This window comes from Mesocricetus auratus, unplaced genomic scaffold, assembly GCF_017639785.1.
Source record: "Mesocricetus auratus isolate SY011 unplaced genomic scaffold, BCM_Maur_2.0 Super-Scaffold_100053, whole genome shotgun sequence".
Lineage (NCBI taxonomy): Eukaryota > Metazoa > Chordata > Mammalia > Rodentia > Cricetidae > Mesocricetus > Mesocricetus auratus.
Genome location: NW_024429230.1, coordinates 685,313 through 704,992, shown reverse-complemented (window position 1 = coordinate 704,992; position 19,680 = coordinate 685,313). Strand labels below are relative to the sequence as shown.

The 19,680-nt window shown below is 46.8% G+C and overlaps 1 protein-coding gene across 4 annotated transcripts in view; it reads left to right on the top strand.

Moving 5' to 3' along the window:
• Nucleotides 1–19,680, top strand: part of Cfap70 (cilia and flagella associated protein 70) — a 55,209-nt gene that overhangs the window by 29,705 nt on the left and 5,824 nt on the right. For 3 of the 4 annotated variants that reach the window (XM_040735937.1, XM_040735936.1, XM_040735935.1), the window contains exons 14-25: nucleotides 2,437–2,497; nucleotides 2,750–2,944; nucleotides 5,179–5,310; nucleotides 8,301–8,426; nucleotides 10,663–10,796; nucleotides 10,902–11,017; nucleotides 11,395–11,607; nucleotides 13,723–13,791; nucleotides 14,255–14,413; nucleotides 15,194–15,252; nucleotides 16,287–16,439; nucleotides 17,218–17,379. In XM_040735937.1, coding sequence (XP_040591871.1) covers nucleotides 2,437–2,497; nucleotides 2,750–2,944; nucleotides 5,179–5,310; nucleotides 8,301–8,426; nucleotides 10,663–10,796; nucleotides 10,902–11,017; nucleotides 11,395–11,607; nucleotides 13,723–13,791; nucleotides 14,255–14,413; nucleotides 15,194–15,252; nucleotides 16,287–16,439; nucleotides 17,218–17,379 — 1,579 coding nt within the window. The remainder of the gene's footprint in view (nucleotides 1–2,436; nucleotides 2,498–2,749; nucleotides 2,945–5,178; nucleotides 5,311–8,300; nucleotides 8,427–10,662; nucleotides 10,797–10,901; nucleotides 11,018–11,394; nucleotides 11,608–13,722; nucleotides 13,792–14,254; nucleotides 14,414–15,193; nucleotides 15,253–16,286; nucleotides 16,440–17,217; nucleotides 17,380–19,680) is intronic. The other variant, XM_040735938.1, reaches the window with a different exon arrangement.

Below are 19,680 nucleotides of genomic sequence, written 5' to 3'. Positions count from 1 at the left end.
AGTCACTAGCAACTACAGCCCTAAGAGATCCAACACCTTCTTCCGGGCTCTGCGGGCACTTGCATTGCATTTGCCTTCTCTTCTTTCTGCCCATGAGGAGTACAATTACGTAACTGCCTTGTGGGCTTTCCTTTCTTTCCTTTCCTTTTCTTCTTGTGGGCTTTCTTCTGGCTTGTTCTGTCTTGTTTTAGGCTGAGTCTCTTGTACCCTGCATTGTGTAGGCAAGGGCAGCCTTTGACCTCTGACCCTCCTGTCTTCACTCCTTCCATGGCACTGTGTGCCGCCAAACATGGTTTTATGTGACGTTAGTGGTCAAACCTGGGGCTTTTTGCATACTAGGCAAACATTCTTCCAACTGTGCTACGTCCCCACCCCTTCCTTCCTTTTAATGTACCTATCTAGAAATAGAAGTCCTCCTCTGGGGGCTGTATTCACTACAGCCCATAAATTGTGGAGTATTTTTCTCTTGTGTAGGTATGTACCTATGTTTGTGCTGTGTAATCCTGCACACATGAGTGTGTGTGTGGGGTTGCACTGTATACTCATATATGCACACATGTATAAAGGTATGCTCACCCATGTGTTCATGTGTGCTGCGTGAGCCTGTGTGTGTGTGTGTGTGTGTGTGTGTGTGTGTGTGTGTGTGTGTGTATGTGTGTCTATGTGCACTCATGTATGCTTGTGTGGACGCCAGGGGGCAGTGTCAGCTGTCCTTCCCAATCATGTTTGTCTTATCTTTAAGCTTTATGGCCTACATATTCTGCCTGTGCTTTGCCCTTGCTTCTTGAGTCCAACCAAACTAGTGTCTCTTCCATTCCTCACACGTGCGGCTCATTTTTCTGTTATTGTTTGCTTGAGGCAGGGTCTCACTATGTAGCCCTGGCTGTCCTGAACTCACTGTGTAAGCCAGTCTGGCCTTGAACTCACAGAGCTCCACCTGTGCCTGTATCGTGAATGTCACATGACTTCTCCTTCCTTGCGTCTTTGCCCGGAAAGCATCGTCTCAATGAGGCCTTTCCTGGTGAAGTGTGCTCTCCTGCTCTGCCAGCCTGAGCCCCAACCTGGGGCTGCCTCCCAGCAGCTCTGCCTCCCAGCATTCCCCGTGGCACAGGTTTCTGCTGTACCTATCTCAGCGGTTTCCTCCCCTACCAGAAAGTGGGCTCCGTGAGGGCGGGGTCTTTGTGTTGTTAGCTCCATCCCTAAGCCTAGAAAAGCTTCCAATGGACACAGGAACTCACCATATATTTCCAGTGAGTTGACATCATCATGTCTGGAGCAGAAACTAGGAGGTTGACAGCAAAGTTAAAAGGAGATACTTTGCTGCCCAGTACTCCATGTCTTTAAATTTTTAATTATATATATATGTATATATATATAGCCTGTTAAGATAAATAGAATTAAAATTAGTAATCATTAACAATAATTATTTTGATCCTATTAAGGAAAAGTTCCCAATTGATCTCAAGGCAGTACAATATGGTTTGGCAGGAATCTGAAACTGAAAGGGACCGGAGCTTGGGCTATTCTGATTTGCCCTTTGTAGGTTCCTTCTTTTGTTTTATTGTATTTTGTTTTTGTTGTTTCTTTGTTTTTGAAACAGAGGCTCCAGAAGCCCAGACTGTCCTCAGACTTGCTATGTAGCTGAAGCTAACCTCAACCCCCAGGTCCTCCTGCTTCCGTCTGCCGAGTGCAGGATCGCCTGTGTACATCCCCAAGCCCAGTCCTTGCAGGCTAAATAAACAAGGTCTTGCTTAAGAGTGAAATGCTATAGAGACATGGGGCTGGAGATGTGACTCAGTGACTAAGAGCACTGGCTGTTCTTTCAGAGGACCTGCGTTTGGTCCCCAGCACCCACATGGTGGCCGACAGTTGTCGTTTAATAATGTAGTTGTATAAATTATGATTAAAAACATACTTTTCAGGGCTGGAGACATGGCTCAGCAGTTAAGAACATTAGCTGCTCTTCCAGAGGTCCTGAGTTCAATTCCCAGAAACCACATGGTGGCTCACAGTCATCTATAATGGGACCTGATTCCCTCTTCTGGCATAAAGGTGTACATGCAGATAGAGCACTCATATACATAAAATAAATAAATAAATCTTTTTTTAAAAAATGAACATGCTTTTCATCCTAGGTAGGAAGGAAACTTTTAGCTTTCCAAATCTGTGCCCTTCCGGAAACACCGACAGATATAATACCCGTTATTTCCAACACTTATTCCAGAGGCCATTCACGGACACTTTTAAAGCTGTGAGGATGGGGCCAGAAGCACTGTCTTCCATGGTGATCTAGGGCTGTGTATGAGAGTGAACAGTGCTGAAATGTAGCTGGAGGCAGATCTCAGATCTCTTCTACATAGACCCGGGGGAAATAGGAAAGAACACAGGCCTGCAGATAATACCGGCTTTGTTGTTTTGTTGCTTTTCCCAATACAGGGTCAAGGAAATGATACCTCCAAGGCCACCTCTCACCCGCCGGACAGGAGGAGCTCAGAAGGCAGGTGTTAATGCCAAGACCAAGCTGGAGCATCTGAAGGCGCCATGAGCTCTTCAGTGGCTTCCATGGGAAGGGGGAGTCTCTTTGGTGCCTCAAAGGCTTTCATTCAGTTCCATTTGTGACCCACAAATCCCACCAAGTGTGTAATCTGGCTCAGTGGAAAAGGGCAATTTATCGAGCTGACGTGGTAACTTGCAGTCAGTGGTCGGGACATCTCTGAGGCCTGTTTACTGCCATCCATTGTTTCCTCAGGCGGTGAGTGACTACCACACACAGATCAAGAGCATTTCCAGAGCCATTCTGGATGAGTACCACCGGATGTTTGGGAAGCAAGTGACCAAGCAGGAGAGCGAGGTGGACAGTGAGACCTTGGAGGAGCAGAAGTGCCAGCTCAATTATGAGCTCAATTGTTCCGGAAAGTACTTCGCCTTCAAAGAACAACTCAAGGTGAGAGGAGCATTTCTCTCCCGGTTTCACAGCCCCTTTAATCACGTGTTCAGCAGTTTCTGCTCTGATTCTGCTCGGTTGAGTTCTCTGGGAGAGAAAATGATCCATGTCTGCAGTCTGGGGATGGTGCAGTGTTTACTCCAAATGAGAGCTTGTAATCAAGGCTAGACTGGACTTGAGATCAGACTTCACACTCCACCAGCTGGCAGAAACTCTGTTCTTGACACTAACTAGTTCTCCATATCTCCATAGTTGTCTCCTTGTCTTCAGAATAAAGAATTGAGAGCTGGTGATGCACACCTGTAACCCTGCTCTTAGGACGTGAATCAGGAGTTCAAGGCCAGCCTTGGCTAGTTAACAAGTTTCAGGCCAGGCTGAGCTATGATGAGGCCTTGTCAAAACAAACAAATAAAAACCTAAAAGCTTTTTAAAAACCTAAAAGTTTATTAAAATAGTATATTAAAAAATAATGATTAGTATTCATTTCTAAATCAGTTTTTAGTTTGGGGGATGGGTTATTCTTGAGCAACAAGAGATAATAATATTATCACATGGGGTTGTTATTAGTATTAATATGATGAAGGTGTTTAATATATAACCTGACTTAGCAAGGGGAAAAAACCCAGTAGCTGCCAGGCTATACCAGCATGCTGTGCTGCAGTGTGTATGTTCTGAGATCCCTCGTAGGTGCTCAGAACTGTGGGTAAGGGCCTGAGGAGATGGATCAGCAGTTAAGAACACTGGCTGCTCTTCCAGAGGTCCCACGTTTGGTCCCCAGCACCCACATGGAGGCTCATAGCCATCTGTGACTCCAGTCTCGGGGAATCTGATGCCCTCTCTGGCCTCTTTGGGCACAGGCACACATGCAGGCAGACCACCCATACACATTCAATATAAGTAAGTGGACATTTTAACTGTGGATGATCCCGAACCTTGTATATTTTTCCTACACATGTGTGCCTGTGATTTTTCATGAGGAAGCACTCATGGGTTCTCTGGTGTATCCACACTGCTGGCATCACTCGCCACTGCTGCTTTGGTGCCTTTAAGTTCATAAGGGCTGTTGGATGTTGGTGCTATGGTACCTCAGGCATCAGTCTGATAACAGCATGTCTACTGAGTACTTAGGACACGGGTGCCCTCTACACTATGGAATGCTGGGTAGGGGGTGCTTCAGATCCAAGGAGCTGGGTATCGTGTGAGACTTCTGCATCTACCCAGGACAATGCTCAACTTAAAGCTTATGAATTGTTTGTTTCTGGAATTTGCCACTTGTTTTCAAACTGGAATTGAGCATGGGTACCTGAAGCTGTGGATACAGAAAGACTGCTGTATTTATGTAATTTTGCTTTTAGACAGGTTCTGGCGCTACAACCTTGGCTGCCTGGAATTTTGTCTCTTGCCTGGCTTTGCCACCCTCGTGTTGGCTTTACTGACCCATGCCTCAACACACAGCCTTCCGTAGTGTTTCAAACGTCTGCCTCTGCTCACTTTGTTCAGCTTCTCACCCACCGTCTAACGTATGGTGGCAGTACTGGAATGCGGAATCTGAGGTTCCAAATAGAACATAGGAGCTTAGCCCGGCATGGTGGCGCACGCCTTTAATCCCAGCACTCGGGAGGCAGAGGCAGGTGGATCTCTGTGAGTTCCAGACCTGCCTGGTCTACAGAGCGAGTTCCAGGACAGTCTCCAAAGCCACAGAGAAACCCTGTCTCGAAAAACCAAGACAACAACAAAAAGAATGTATGAGCTTGTATAGTGACAGTGTTTAAGCCAGAATCCCATTCTCTAGCCTGAGTCTTCCCTCTTCTCCCTACACCACATAGCTTCTGGGAAAGCCACAACTTTCAAACCTACTCCAAAGTTTGATTTCAGCTCCACGCCCCTCTTCCTGTGGTATGCACTGCCTCTCCCTGTTAGTGATGTTGCAGAATCAAGAAAAGGTTTTCTTACCGCCCAGGCTAGAGGCACATGGCTTCAAAACTAGCACCTGGGAGATAGACCAGAGATGTGAGCTGAACAGCACCATGGACTGCATAGTGTTCCGGGTCAGCCTGGGCTACATAGTGAGGTTCTGTCCTTAAATAAATAAGCCCATTGAGGAGCTGTTGGCTAACACGGGAGAAAGTGACCGTCACTTGATGGTCTGATGGCCTGGTATCAGATGCCCCAGAGATGTGGGTGTCAGTGCACTGCTGAGCTGTGGCACCAGAAGGAATGTGTGTGTCTTGCAGCACGCGGTGGTAAAGATTGTGAGAGAGAAATACTTGAAGACAACAGCGTTTGAAAGCCAAGAGGAGCTGCAGATATTTATCAGTGAGCTCTATGTGTTCTTGGTAGACCAAATGCACGTGGCCCTGAACCAGGTAGGTGTTCACAGCGCAGAGCCCCTCCCCTCGGAGCACAGCGGGGCTCCTTTTCAAGCACTCCCCCTTCTTGGCTTATTTTCTCCCCTGTTCTGTTCTGCACAAGGTTCTGACCACACATTTGCAGGAGAAGGGGCATGCTCTTTCAGTTTCCCACAAAACTGCTTCTCTGGCCTTCAAAAATGTTACATGGGGAGGGGGGCTGGAGAGATGACTCAGCAGTTGAGAACACCAGGTGCTCCTCCAGAGGACACGAGTTTGAGTCCCGGTGCCCACATGTTGGTTCACAACTGTCACTCTAAATCCCAGGCATCTGAATCCTCAGCCAGCCTTGGTCACAGACATGCACATAAATAAAATAAAAGATTTTCTAATGTGGAAGAATTAGAAAATTAGAAGTTTCACATGGAAACTGTGGAATAAAACAATTACTTTGTTAATGTGTACAAGTCTCAATTTTCTTCAGGATAATAAAAATCAGGGAAAACTGTATCTGGGTATCTTAAAAGCTCTATTTAAACTGCTGTGTGAAGGTGACAGTAGCAATTAAAAAACACCTTTACATTTTTAATTAATTTTTGTTTATTTTGTGTGTGTGTTGCCATGTCGAGCATGTGGAAGCCCCACCTGCCACCATGTGGGTCCCAGGACCGAGTTCAGGCCATCAGGAGAAGCAGCAGCCCCCTTTACCCACTGAGCTACCCTGTCAGCTCAGAACGTGCGTTTCAGTGGCTGGTGGTCTTTCCCCGCGCCTCTGTTTGTGCCTGTGTTTGTAGCTGGCTTCTCGCCTGCTCTTAAGCATTCCTGCGTGTAGTCAGTTGCTACTCTATGTGAACGGTGACAACAATCCAATCTTCGTGTGTGTTGGAGAGTCTCTGGCCAGCCTCGCCACTTGGCAGCCTCTGTCCTGTTTTCTCTTTATCCACTGTTTTTCCTTTCCACCATCCGACCTCCCCTCACATGCTTCAGTCTCCTTGGATAGGTAAGACAGAGAATACAGTAACACAGCCTTAAAATAACAGTTCTGCTTATGCACACACATGGGTGATATATAGGATTTGTTTGGAAATTTCTTTTTTAGCTTATTTATTTGTATTTTATGTACATTGGTGTTGTGTCTGCATGTATGTGAGGGCATTGGATCCCCTGGAACTGGAGTCACAGACAGGTATGAGCTGCCATGTGGGTGCCGGGAATTGAACCCAGGTACTCTGGAAAAGCAGCCAGTGCTCTCAACTTCCAGCCCTGAGTCAAATGTCTGTAAGTTTAAGGCCCAGTGACTGAGCCGTTAGTGGGCAGGGAACAAGGCATAAGTGGATTTGGGGTGCAGGTGACACTGGGTCTAGTCTTGACCATTAGCAGCAGAGGGCCCCGGATTCAGAGAGCAGTCTGAGCCAGAGATGTAGGTGAGGAGCCCTGTGGCCAGAGACAAGGCTGCCTGAAAACCTGAGGGAAGACAGGGGATGTGGCAGGAGACTCCTAAGAAATATCAGGAAGCGTGGGTGAGGGGAAATGTGACCATGGGGACAAGTGGCACCCGTGAGGAAGCAGTGTGGGGTTACTGGAGCCAAGGAGAAAGAATTGAAAAGAAAACTTTGTCCAACACCTAGGAACTCAAGAAAACCAACCCTGGGGAATTTTCATTGGATTTGATGATAAGGAAATTATTGGTAAACTTTACATGGGAATTTCACTTACACTGGGAAAATTTACACTAAAATTAATTGAGGAGTAAATATGTTGATAGAAATAAACTGGACGATGAGGAGCAAAGGGAAATAGATCTAGAGACCACAGGGCTGCCCTCTCCAAGGCAAGTGCGCATGCAGTTTTGAAAGTGAAGTGAGCAAAGCCCAGCGCCTGAGAGGTTGAGTGAGGCGGGGACAGCATGAGGGGGCCAGTGGGCTGGGGGACAGCATGAGGGGGGCCAGCAGGCCGGGGAACAGCATGAGAGGGGCCAGCAGGCCGGGGGACAGCATGAGGGGGGCCAGCGGGCCGGGGGACAGCATGAGGGGGGCCAGCGGGCCGGGGAATAGCATGAGGGGGGGCAGTGGGCCGGGGGACAGTATGAAGGGGGCCAGCGGGCCGGGGGACAGCATGAGGGGGGCCAGCAGGTCGGCGGGGGACAGCATGAGGGGGGCAGCGGGCTGGGGGACAGCATGAGGGGGGCCAGCGCGGGCTCCATAGGGAGTTCCAGGCTTGCCTAGGCTACATCATGCATGTCAGACTATCATGAGAACCTGTCTCAAAGAAAATCAAGTAGATGAGAAAACTGTTGTTAGGAAGTCCCAGGTGTGTAGGTTAGGAAGGGAAGGGTTAGAGTGAAAAGGAGAAAGCGTTGGGTGACTCTTCTCAGAGATTGAAAGGGCAGAGCCACGATGGAAACAGCTTAAGTGTGGAGTTGAAGGGTGAGGGATTAGGCTGGAGATGTAGCTCTGTGGTAGAACATTTGCTTGGCATGTGCAAGGGCCTAGGTTCAAACTCCAACACCTTAAAGAAATTAAGGATTGCTTTTCTAATGACTTCTCTTTTCTCTTTTCCTTTCTTCCCTTTGAGAATGTTTTTCATAACCTAGGCTGAATTTGCTATGTAGCCAAGGATGACCTTGAACCGATGCTTCTGCCCTCACCTCTCAAGAACGTTTAGTGCTTAGCCTAACATTTCTATTACTTCTCTGAAATAGCCACTTAATGAAATGATGGGACCTAGCCTGGTAGCTGCAAGCATGAAATATCAGTTACTCAGGAGGCTGAGGCAGGAGGATTGAAAATGAAAGACCTGCATGTTCTCCAGAGTGCATCCAAGACATGAGTGCACGTGCGCGCGCGCGCGCACACACACACACACACACACACACACACACACACACACTCTCTCTCTCTCTACAGTCTCACTTATATGTTATGACTGGATCTCACATCCAGTTTATTCTCATAAACCTTTCCACGTGTAACTGTTTCATTTTGTTTGTTTACCATCTCAATGACAAGTCCATTCCTGATGACACCCAAGGCCCTGCCTCAACGATTCCCACCAGCAGCGAACAACTTCGACTCTTCGCGTTTGAGGCAGAAGTCAATGAGAACTATGAAGTGGCAGCAGTATATTATGAAGAGGTAGCTACACATCTCAGTGATGGTTGTTATTATTATCTGTGACTCGATGTAAAATTGTAATTTTCTATTAACATCAGACTTGACCAGTGAAAAGATAGTGACAGATCAGTAGGATAGAGAGGAGACCAAAAATATTCCCACATGAATCAGATCATTTCATGTTTTGTTATTTATCTTCTTTTTTTTTTTTGGGAGACAGGGTCTTATTTATCCCAGGGCGAGCTCATTATATAGCCAAGGATAAACTTGAACCTCTTTTTCCTGCCAATGTTAGGATCACAGCAGCACCTGCAGCACCCACAGTTCATGAGGTACTGGAGATTCAACACAGGGCCTTGATCATGCGAGACAAGAACTCTACCAAATGAGCTATATCCCCGATATATCATTTGATTTATTTTAAACTTGTTTATTTCAAACTTGTGTATGAGTGTTTTGCCTGCATTCAGGCATGTGTACCTTGTGCATGTCTGATGTCTGCAGAGGCCAGAAGATCCCCTAGAACTGGAGTTCCAAATGGTTGCTGGCCACCATATGGGTAGTGTGACTCAAACCTGAGTCCTCCGCATGTTATATATTGTAGCAGGCTCACTCATTTAAACCAAGAACTAACCAATGTGGCTGGTCTAGCTGGTAAACTTGCTCTGGGGCCCAAGGTCTGTGGTCACCTGTCTTTGTCTCTTACCCTGAGATTACAGGCAAGCTACACTTACCTGGCTTTTACTTGAGTGCTAGGATCTGAATTCTGGTCCTCATGTTTCATGGAGAGTGCCCCCTCCCCAGCACCAGGTCATTTGCTTTTTGATGAAGTTGTATAATAAATTCAATGTAGAAATGAGTTGTTTCAATAAACAACTAGAACAGTTGGCAATCCACATGCAAAATGAATGAACCTTGACCTAATTTTTTGCAAAAATCAATGAAAAATGGATAATTAATATAAATGTAAAACATGGACCATTCAAAATAAAACATGGGAGGAAATCCTTGGCTGGGTCTTATGTAGAGAATTCTTTGACAGGAGACCAAAGGACAGACAGCAGGTCAGGGAAAAGTGGTGTCTGCCGTCTCAGCACCAGAACGTGGTCAGGAGGACTGCTGGAAACTGGAAGCCAGCTTGGGCTATGTAACAAGTTCCAGGATAGCCAGGGCTACAAAAGTACAGATTAGGAAAAATAGAACATATATTTTCAAACAACTTGTATCCAGAATTTAAGATTCCAACTGCAGCCAGGAGTAGTGGCACTGCTTTAATCCCAGGACTTGGGAAGCAGAGGCAGGTTACTCTGTGAGTTCAAGGCCAGCCTGGTCTACAGAGTGAGTTCCAAGACAGTCAGAGATATATAATGAGATCCTGTTTCTAAAAAAACAAAAACAAAATAAGAAAGACTCAAAATACAACATTTTTGTAAAAGTAGTGTCTGTTTTAATTATTTTGGGTATACTTAAGAGTGGAACTGCTGGGTATATAGTGATTCTATGTTTAACATGAAAAAATTCCACCAGGGCCAGGCGTTGGTGGCGCACGCCTTTAATCCCAGCACTTGGGAGGCAGAGGCAGGCAGATTTCTGTGAGTTCGAGGTCAGCCTGGTCTATAGAGCTAGTTCCAGGACGGCCTCCTAAACAATACAAGAGAAACCCTGTCTCAAAAAACCAAAAAAAAAAAAAAAGAAAAGAAAAGAAAAGAAAAGAAAAGAAAAAGAAAATTCCACTGGGATTTTGACAATGATTGACCTTCATCTGTAGATTGCTCTTGACAGTGTGACATCTTATCACCAAATCTTTCCCATCCTAACCTGAACTCAGAGCAGTCTTCCATTTATTCATGTTTTCTTTCCATTCTTTAAACTGTGTTTATAGTTCTCATTTACCTGAGGCATCCTTTTCGTTGGATTTATAGATAATTGTGTATATTTTCCACTTCAAGATTATGGCAGTAATTATTAGCTATAGTTGATGCAGCATAAAATGAGTCCTTAATTCCTAAGGTATTGGTTAAGTTTAGGAATAAATCTCTTGAGAATTCCTATTTTAAGTTGTATCAATAATTTTTGCCTATATACTTAAAGCTAGACTGTACTTGTTCTGGGCATCTTGAATCCTGTATAAGCAAAAGAAAAGTGATGGTTTTGGCTTTTTTAATGGTATTTACGGGGCATTTACTGTGTTATATGTACAAAAAGTAGGGCTTGGTGTGGCAGTAACCCTGTCCCTGCTGATACTTTGTGTGCCTAGAGGTTGGTCCGTGAGCCTCAGAACCTGGATCACTGGCTGGACTACGGCGCCTTCTGCCTGCTCACGGAGGACATCACGAAAGCGCAGGAGTGTTTCAGGAAAGCCCTTTCCCTGAACGAGAATCACATCCACAGGTAGAGGAGGCACGGAGGCCACCGAGTAGTAGCAGATAAGCTGCATCATGGGGTTAAAGTGACACAGAACCAGACTGCTAACCAGGCTAGCGGGTCTCTTGTCAGCTTGCTGCTGTGTGGCGTCCTGGCTGTCTTAATGGAGAACTATGAACAAGCAGAAATTTTCTTTGAGGATGCTACATGCTTGGAACCTAGCAATGTGATTGCGTGGACTTTACTCGGTACGCTGCTGCCCTGTGATGTGAATGTGGGCTTTTCTCCATCACGAGACCCTCTTTTTCCCTGTTTCCCCTGGGGACTGAGGATGTGGGGTGTGTTTGCTTGTTGGGGGGCAGGAGCGGGGAGTTCAAGACAAGGTTTCTCTGTGTAGCCCTGGATGTCCTAGAACTCACTCTGTAGACGAGGCTGGCCTTGAACTCACAGAGATCTGCCTGCCTTCCTGTTGCTGGGACTAAAGGCGTGTATCACCACCATTCAGTTTAAGATGTGGTTTTTAAACTCTAGTAGAACAAATATGGCAGAGAGAAATGAAATGTGTCCATTCTTCACCTGTGATGGTGGGAGCTTAGCCCTTTATCTCAGCTTCTTATTTCCTCAGGGTTGTTCTATGAAATTCAGAATAACGATATTCGAATGGAAATGGCATTTCACGAGGCCTTCAAACAGCTTCAGGCGCGAACCGTCCAAACAAAGCCAAAGAGCGCTGGCACGGCAGAGAATGTTGACGATAGCGTGAAAATTGAGCACAGTTTTGGCCCGTGGGGAGCCATGCATGACTCTGCTTCAGCCGTCAGATCAGAAGGGCTGACAGGTGGGGTGGGGCGTGGAGGTGGGCGTGGCCATCGGAAACTCAGGGCCTACAAATGGGACCTGGTGCGAAGTAGGCATCAAGTCCGTGTTTGTTCAACGGACGTGGAAAGCTTGTTATTTCAGCGATCAGGAAAGAAGCCGTGCAAAGCTTGTTATTTCAGCGATCAGGAAAGATGCCGTGCTTAGTAGTAACTCATCATTTTCCATATCACACAGAGTTTTCTCCACCAGCATCCCTTAAAGGCTGGTACTGTTGTGAATATACTAAAATGGTCTTTTCTGCCCTTTTCTCCCTATCATGTAATTCTTTCTATTTATTTATTTAGGTTTTTCAAGACAGGGTTTCTCAGTGTAGCTTTGGAGGCTGCCCTGGAACTCGCTTTGTAGCCTCGAACTCACAGAGATCCACCTGCTTCTGCCTCCCCGAGTGCTGGGATTAAAGGCGTGCGCCACCACCGCCCAGGTCATGTAATTCTTAAATGTATTTATTTATTTCCCCTTTCCCCTCCCCTGTTCTCTATCCCTGTATATTTTAAAGACTTTAGATTTACTCATTTTATAAGTGTATGTGTGTCTGCTTGTCAGTGTGTACCTCACAGGCTTGCAGATGCTCACAGACGCCCCGGGACTGGGGTCACAGACAGATGTGGGTGCTGGGGACTGAACTGCTCTTCTGCAAGCGGCGAGGCCCTCCAGCCGTCTCTCCAGCTACTTTTCATGTTTTAGGGACTCAATCACTGTGATAGGTTTTTATATGTGTCTTTGCTTGTGCATTTCTTGCATGCATGCATTGTTATTCTCCGTACATACGAATATTAAGGTGTGTTCGAGACCAGCCTGGTCTACAGAGTGAGTTCCAGGACAGCCTCCAAAGCCACAGAGAAACCCTGTCTCGGAAAACAAACAAACAAACAAAGAAAAACCAACCAACCAACCTAACACATATATGACTAACCAGCATCGTTCATCTTCTCCCTCCCAATGCTCATGTCACAATATCTTTTTTAAATGTTTTGCTTTATTTTTTAATAATTATTTTATGTGCATTGGTGTCAGGGTGTCAGATCCCCTGGAACTGGAGTCGCAGACAGTTGTGAGCTGCCATGTGGAAATTGAGCCAGAGTCCTCTGGAAGAGCAGCCAGTGCTCTTAACCACTGAGCCGTCTGCCCAGCCCCACTTTTCTTTATTTTTAATAATGTATGTGCATGTGTGCCTGGGTCAGGAGTTTGTGCACGTGAGTGCAGGACCTTGTGGAGGCATGCGACTCCCCCACCCCGTGAGGCACCTGGGGGTGGGTGCTGGGAGCCAAGCTCGGCCGCTTTGGAGCTTACGCTTCAGGCCCTCAGCCTCCTCTCAGCCCCCCACATTACCTTTTCTCCCTGCAGTGTTGTCACAGTGTCTCCCTGCAGTGTTGTCACAGTGTCTCCCTACAGTATTGTCACAGTGTCTCCCTGCAGTGTTGTCACAGTGTCTCCCTACAGTGTTGTCACAGTGTCTCCCTACAGTGTTGTCACAGTGTCTCCCTACAGTGTGTCACAGTGTCTCCCTGCAGTATTGTCACAGTGTCTCCCTGCAGTGTTGTCACAGTGTCTCCCTGCAGTGTTGTCACAGTGTCTCCCTGCAGTGTTGTCACAGTGTCTCCCTGCAGTGTCGTCACAGTGTCTCCCTACAGTATTGTCAGTGTCTCCCTGCAGTGTCGTCACAGTGTCTCCCTGCAGTGTTGTCACAGTGTCTCCCTGCAGTGTCGTCACAGTGTCTCCCTACAGTATTGTCAGTGTCTCCCTGCAGTGTTGTCACAGTGTCTCCCTGCAGTGTTGTCACAGTGTCTCCCTGCAGTGTTGTCACAGTGTCTCCCTGCAGTGTTGTCACAGTGTCTCCCTGCAGTATTGTCACAGTGTCTCCCTGCAGTGTTGTCACAGTGTCTCCCTACAGTATTGGCAGTTTCTCCCTACAGTATTGTCACAATTTCCCCTTTTCTCTTTGAATCTTCATGTTTCATTAGGTTGGGATTCCTGGTGTCATTTCTCAGCTTTCATCTCTTACGTTTCTAAAGTTACTGATTTTGCTATTTTCCTCTGAAAAATTACCAAGAGTTTTGTTTTTGTTGTCATGCAGGAGTCAAACCCAGGAGCTCCCACCTGCTGAGTCCTCACCCCCCTGCCGAGCTGCACCCCTCACCCCAAGGTTCTTTTTGCTGTTTTACTTCTTATTGTTGGTGTCACCGTCTTTGTGTTTCTTTTATGTGGTCTTTTTCTCTCTCTCTTCAAAGTTGCAAGTGTTTTATGTGTGCACATGTCCTTCTCTCTCCTTTACTCTACTAGTTCATGTCTTCCCAGATCTTATACATTCAGTGTGTTGTCTGCTTCTGTAAATTGTTCCTCTGTCCTCACTTCCTGCTGAGCACTGATGGAAGAGGGGTCCTGTCCTTTCCTGCTGTCTGTGATGTGCCTTTCCTCCCCTGTGAGCTCTTGAGTTTGTGGACCTAACAAGTGGCTTCTGTGACTGTGCTGTGTGACATCACCACGCATGCGGGGAATGAGGGTACCGGGGTCAAAGAGGTGGGAGGCGTCTGCGGTCTTTAACTGCTCATGTTTGCACACGCTCTCCTATACCCTTTCCTCAAGTGAATCACATCTGATCTGTGTAGGGCCGAGCACTGTGCTGTCCAGTCTAGATGAGTTTATTGAAGAATCAGCTAAGGGACACTCTGGGTCACAAGAACCAATAATGACCTTACAGCCTTTGGAGCCTTCTCTTACCCAGAAATCATCCAATGTGCTATTAAAAGAGCTAACTTCGAAAAAAGGTAAGGAGGAGTCGGTGTTTGCATTGGAAAGAGGACAAGCTAGGTGAGCACCAAGACCTGGATTGTGGCTGTGGGGACCCTGATGGGTTTGAACTTACACTGGCCCACTTCTTCATGTTAGTCTAGGGTCTGAAACCCAAACTCTGTGCTGGGATCCTTTGATAAGTATGGATTCTAACTTTGTCCCACAAGTATCTAACAGAACTGCAAGTTTCCAATGAGTCTTCATTTTCAGTATATCTGTAAATTGTGTTTCAAACCCAAGGAGGTCTGAATGCTTCTTTAATTGGTTAAGTGTGTGTGTGTGTAAGTCAGAGGCCAACACAAGGTGTCTGGCCTATGTCCCTGTCCACCTTGTTTTCTGAGACAAGATCTCATTGTTTCAGCTGTCCTGGCTGGCAGTGAGTGCAGCTTGGTTTTGTATTGCCAATGGCGAGATTCCAGTGACCCCTGCTCCTGGCTTTCTTGGTGGGTGATGGAGATCAGAAGTCAGGCCTTACCCAAAGATCCATCCCCCCAGGTCCTTTTGAATGGCCTCTGAAGCCCTTTCATTGAGTTGTGACGTTTGCCTTGATGGCCTTGAAGTCTGCTTTCTGCACCCTAACTAGATTCTGAGATCAGAATGTGACTCTCCGTGTATTCTCCATTATTAGTATGTGTGAGCTCCTGGCATTTCCTGTTTGTGTCTGGCCTTCTGTGCTGTTAATCTGTTTCCAGACACATCAAAATGCCTAGACTCATCAGCCTTCTTACACCCTACCCCTCATGTCTCTCCTCAAGCCCCTGCCACAATCTTCATGGAGACCATTCGATTCTTGATGAAGGTCAATGCTGTGCAGGTGAGAATGTTGGGAGTGAGGACTTCAGGGAACCATGTAGTCCATCCACCACAGTGTCTTCCAAGCCTAACTCTGTGTAAAGCAGAAACACTTTTTCAGTGCTGGTCTTCCTCCCAAAGAGAAGTTTACCCCACCAGCACATGCCCACATGAGGGCGCCCGTGAGCACGTGGGAAGGAGTGTAAGGTGGAGACTAGCACACTTGAGCCAGGACCTGGTGAAATGACCCTGATCCCGCCATCAATGCCTCACTCGAGGGCATGCAATCTCAAGAAAGGGCAAGAATTGTGAACTGGGTGGCATTGGACCACAGTAAACGAGCCTTTCACACACAGGAGTGCTTCCCAGCAGAACAGGCTCTCCCCTCAGTGAATGAATTCTGTCTACCCAGGTCAGATGGCCAGGGGCAGGTAGTGCTAAGGGGCTTCTGTACTGAAGCTAAAAAGACTAACAACGGGCTGCAGAAGCTGGAGGGCGGGCACGTGTGCTTTGCAAGCACACCTGACTGCACCAGATTTGCCGGTCATTGCCATTGAGGGGTGGGGAAAAGAGCCTCAAGAGCATTGGTGCTCATAGATGTTTAGTGGTATGGCACAAACAGGTATTTATGTTTGTGAAATTCCAGGTCTTAGCATGTCAGAGAGGCAGCTTTGCCTCATTATGAGTTTCCTTAAAATGTCAATGAAAATGTTATTTTCTGTGTAAGCAGGATGACTGATGAAATGCCTTTGCCTGAACCTCATAAACACAGTTTAACTCTCAGCCTGACGGCCACCAGGGCCAGCACCGTGCAGTGTCCCGGGGTGTAACTCTCAGCCTGACGGCCACCAGGGCCAGCACCGTGCAGTGCTGCAAGGTGTTCACTTGGAAATGTTGATATCCGCTGACTGAGTGACTGTTACTAGAACAAAAAGTACCGAGTCCTTGTGATTTGCCCTTGTCCCTTTGCCAACCGCTCCCCATTGGGGCCCTCCCCTGGTCTGCCCTGCAAAGCTATGAGTCGTTTTCACGGCCTTCTCTTGGGCTTCCCTGCAGTTTGTACACAGAGTGCTGGCACACGAGCTGCTGTGCCCTCAAGGAGGACCCAGCTGTGAGTACTACTTGGTTCTGGCCCAGACACACCTTCTCAAGAAGGACTTTGCCAAGACAGAGGAGTACCTTCAACAAGCGACCCAGATGGACTATCTGGTACTGATTCCCCAGATAAAGCCTCTAGGATGGGAGAAGAGGTGACAGGCCACCTTAAAACAGAGAGAATGCAGGTGCAATAGTGTGAGCCTCGGGCTCGGGGGTTCGAGCCCAGGGGTGTGACGTGAGCACAGGCAGCATGAGGAGACTCTGTCTCAGAATAAATAAATAAAATGGCGGTGCCACCTCACAGGGAGATGTCTGATGTGTGTGTGGGCGGGGGGGGGGGGGTGTAACATTTACAGTTGTATTAGTTTTTCTTAAGTAATCATGAGTTTTACGAAAGGTAAAGAGAATAGATAAGGCAGGCATTTAGCAGGAGTTGCTTGTTATTTCAAGTTTCTTTGCTCCTAATAGTGTTATCCTGAAGACAGTTGCCTGCTGTCTTAGTAGTTAGCCCTGAAGACAAAATGGCTTTGAGGAATCAAAAACATGAGAACAGACCTAGGGAAACATCCCCTAGTGTAACAAAAACAGCTCTTTTTATGCGTTTTTAGAAAAAAGAATTGCTGAGGGAACCTGGCAGTAGCAGTACACACCTTTAACCCCAGCACGACAGACACAGGTGGTTCTCTGTGAGTTCCAGGACAGCCTGGTCTACAGAGTGAGTTCCAGAACAGCCAGAGCTACACAGAGAAACCCTGTCCCCAAAAACCAAACAAGCAAGCAAGCAAACCACAAGAAAAGAGAAGTGCACCAATCTAAATTTAAATGTTAAACGAGATTCATTCGAGATTTAAATACCACATCCCCTGCATGTTCTTGTTTGCTTCCTCAGAACCCTAATGTCTGGGGTGTGAAGGGCCATCTCTATTTTCTGAGTGGAAATCATGCTGAGGCCAAGGCATGCTACGAGCGAACTATTAGTTTTGTAGTTGATGCTTCTGAGATGCACTTCATCTTCCTACGACTGGGACACATCTACCTGGAAGAGAAGGAGGTAACCCGCTGTGTAGGATGGAGATGTGTAGCTCAGCACTGCCACCTAGAGGAACCGGTAGAGCTCCCATCCTCTGTCCCCCACGATCAGATAGATCATTGCCTTCCATCTCACCCGCTTTTTAGAGACCTTCACTTCGGGTAAAACTACACTGAGGAAGAGAATGCAGGACATGTCTGGATGAAGCAAAGCTGGGTAGTTTACTAAGTAGAGATACAGAATAGCACACCGTTTGACTAAACATGATTGGCGAGGAGAGACAAAAACTGACTAAAGAGAATGGGTGTGGGCTTCTCAAGAGATCATCTGGAGCCGGGCGTTGGTGGCACACGCCTTTAATCCCAGCACTCGGGAGGCAGAGGCAGGTGGATCTCTGTGAGTTCGAGGCCGGGCTGGACCGACAGCCTCCGAAACAAAACAGAGAAACCCTGTCTCGAAAAACAAACAAACAAACAAAAAAAAAAAACATGAGCTGGTTTGTTAAACTTAAAGAATTTCCTTTTGGAGCTTGAGAGAATGCTCAGTGGTTGAAAGTTTATACTACTCTTCCAGTGAGCCCATCATGGCATACACTCATACATGTAAACGAACATTTTTAAAAGCAATCTTTGAAGAACTTCCTTTTTCAGGATGCACAGATAGCTCAGGGTCTGAGAGTGCATTCCCAGCACTCATGTCAGGCAGTTTAGAAACTGCCCGCCACCCCAGTTCCAGGGGATCAGACATCTCTAGCCTGCTCAGGCCTCAACTCATATGCACATACTCACACATAGCATGATTAAAAATAAGATAAATCTTTTAAAAAAGGATTTCCTTTTGTAGATTAAATTGACCAGGTTTCACAAGGAGCATTTTTGAGGTTTTGGACTGAGAGGAATGGCAGTGCAGTTAAACTTAGGACCCTCTGGTCCTAAGAAACACGGTCCATCGTTTTTAGCATCCTTGTTTATCTTAAACACTGTCTCCGAAGATGGTTTCCATTCAGCAGCTGTGTGGACTTCCAGGCAGACTCTGGAACAGGAAGTTCCTTTCCTTCCCCATGTTGCCTTGATTTTTCCTATTCTCCTATCTTGCTTCATAGCCAGCCTAAAAAGAGTCACATGATCATGTCACCTTTCTACCAATGGTAAAGTCATTTGCTCAGCACTAGGTACCCAGTAACTAGTGTAGAAATGAGAGTCTGGTATTGACCACTGGACTATTAAAAAGTTATTATGAACTTAATGAATGTTATTTTAACTAAATATGCTATTAATACTAATAGGAATTTTATCTCAGGCTGTCCTGGAACTCGTTCTGTAGACCAGGCTGGCCTCGAACTCACAGAGATCTGCCTGCCTCTGCCTCCCTCCCGAATGCTGGGATTAAAGGCGTGCGCCACCATGCCTGGCTAGAGACCAGGTCTTGAGTGTGGCAGTGTGTGCCTAAGCCCCCAGTACTCAGGGGCTTAGATCACAGATTGCTTGAGCACAGAACTTTGAAGTCAACCTGGGGGAAATACTGAGGTCTTGTCTCAAACAACAAAAGAGAGACAATGGTCTAGGGATGTAGTGCAGCTGGTTGAGTGTGTGTCTACAGATAATGCAGCCTTGGGGTTGGTCCACGGCATCACAGAGAACTGGGCGTGGTGGGGCATCCCTGTCTTCCAGGTTTCAGGAGGTAGAGTGAGCTATTAAACGCCGTCCAGGGCTACCCAGCAAGCTTGAGGCCAGTCTGACTCTATGGGACCCTGTCTCATCCTCACCCACACTAAAGAAAAGAAATGGCATCTTACCATGTCACAAAGACTGTCTTTGAACTTCTGGGCTCAACTAACCTTCTATTCTCAGCTCTCAGAAGCTGAGTAGCAGACCTTGCATCTGAACAGAAGTTTGACCTTTGAGTTTCTCTGAATGTCTTCTGTGGTATCTTGAAGACTTTTCTGATCAGAGAACAGGTTCTCAGAGGGACCAGAGGCTCAGTGTCTGTCACTCAACCACATGATGGCACTTCTTTTTTTTTTTCTCAAAAATTTATGTATAGTGTTCTGTCTGCATGTATCCCTGCAGGACAGAAGAGGGCATCAGATCTCATTACAGATCACCATGTGGTTTCTGGGAATTGAACTGAGGACCTCTGGAAGAACAGCCCGTGTTCTTAACCTCAGGGCCATCTCTCTAGCTCATGATGCCACTTCTAACTGAAAAGACGTAGCACATAAAGTCTAGACAGAATCCAGATAGCCACTGTGCTTGCCCAGAGTCCTCAGCTCTCCCCAGCTCTCCCACAACAGCTCTCCCACAACAGCCCCTTCAAAGTACC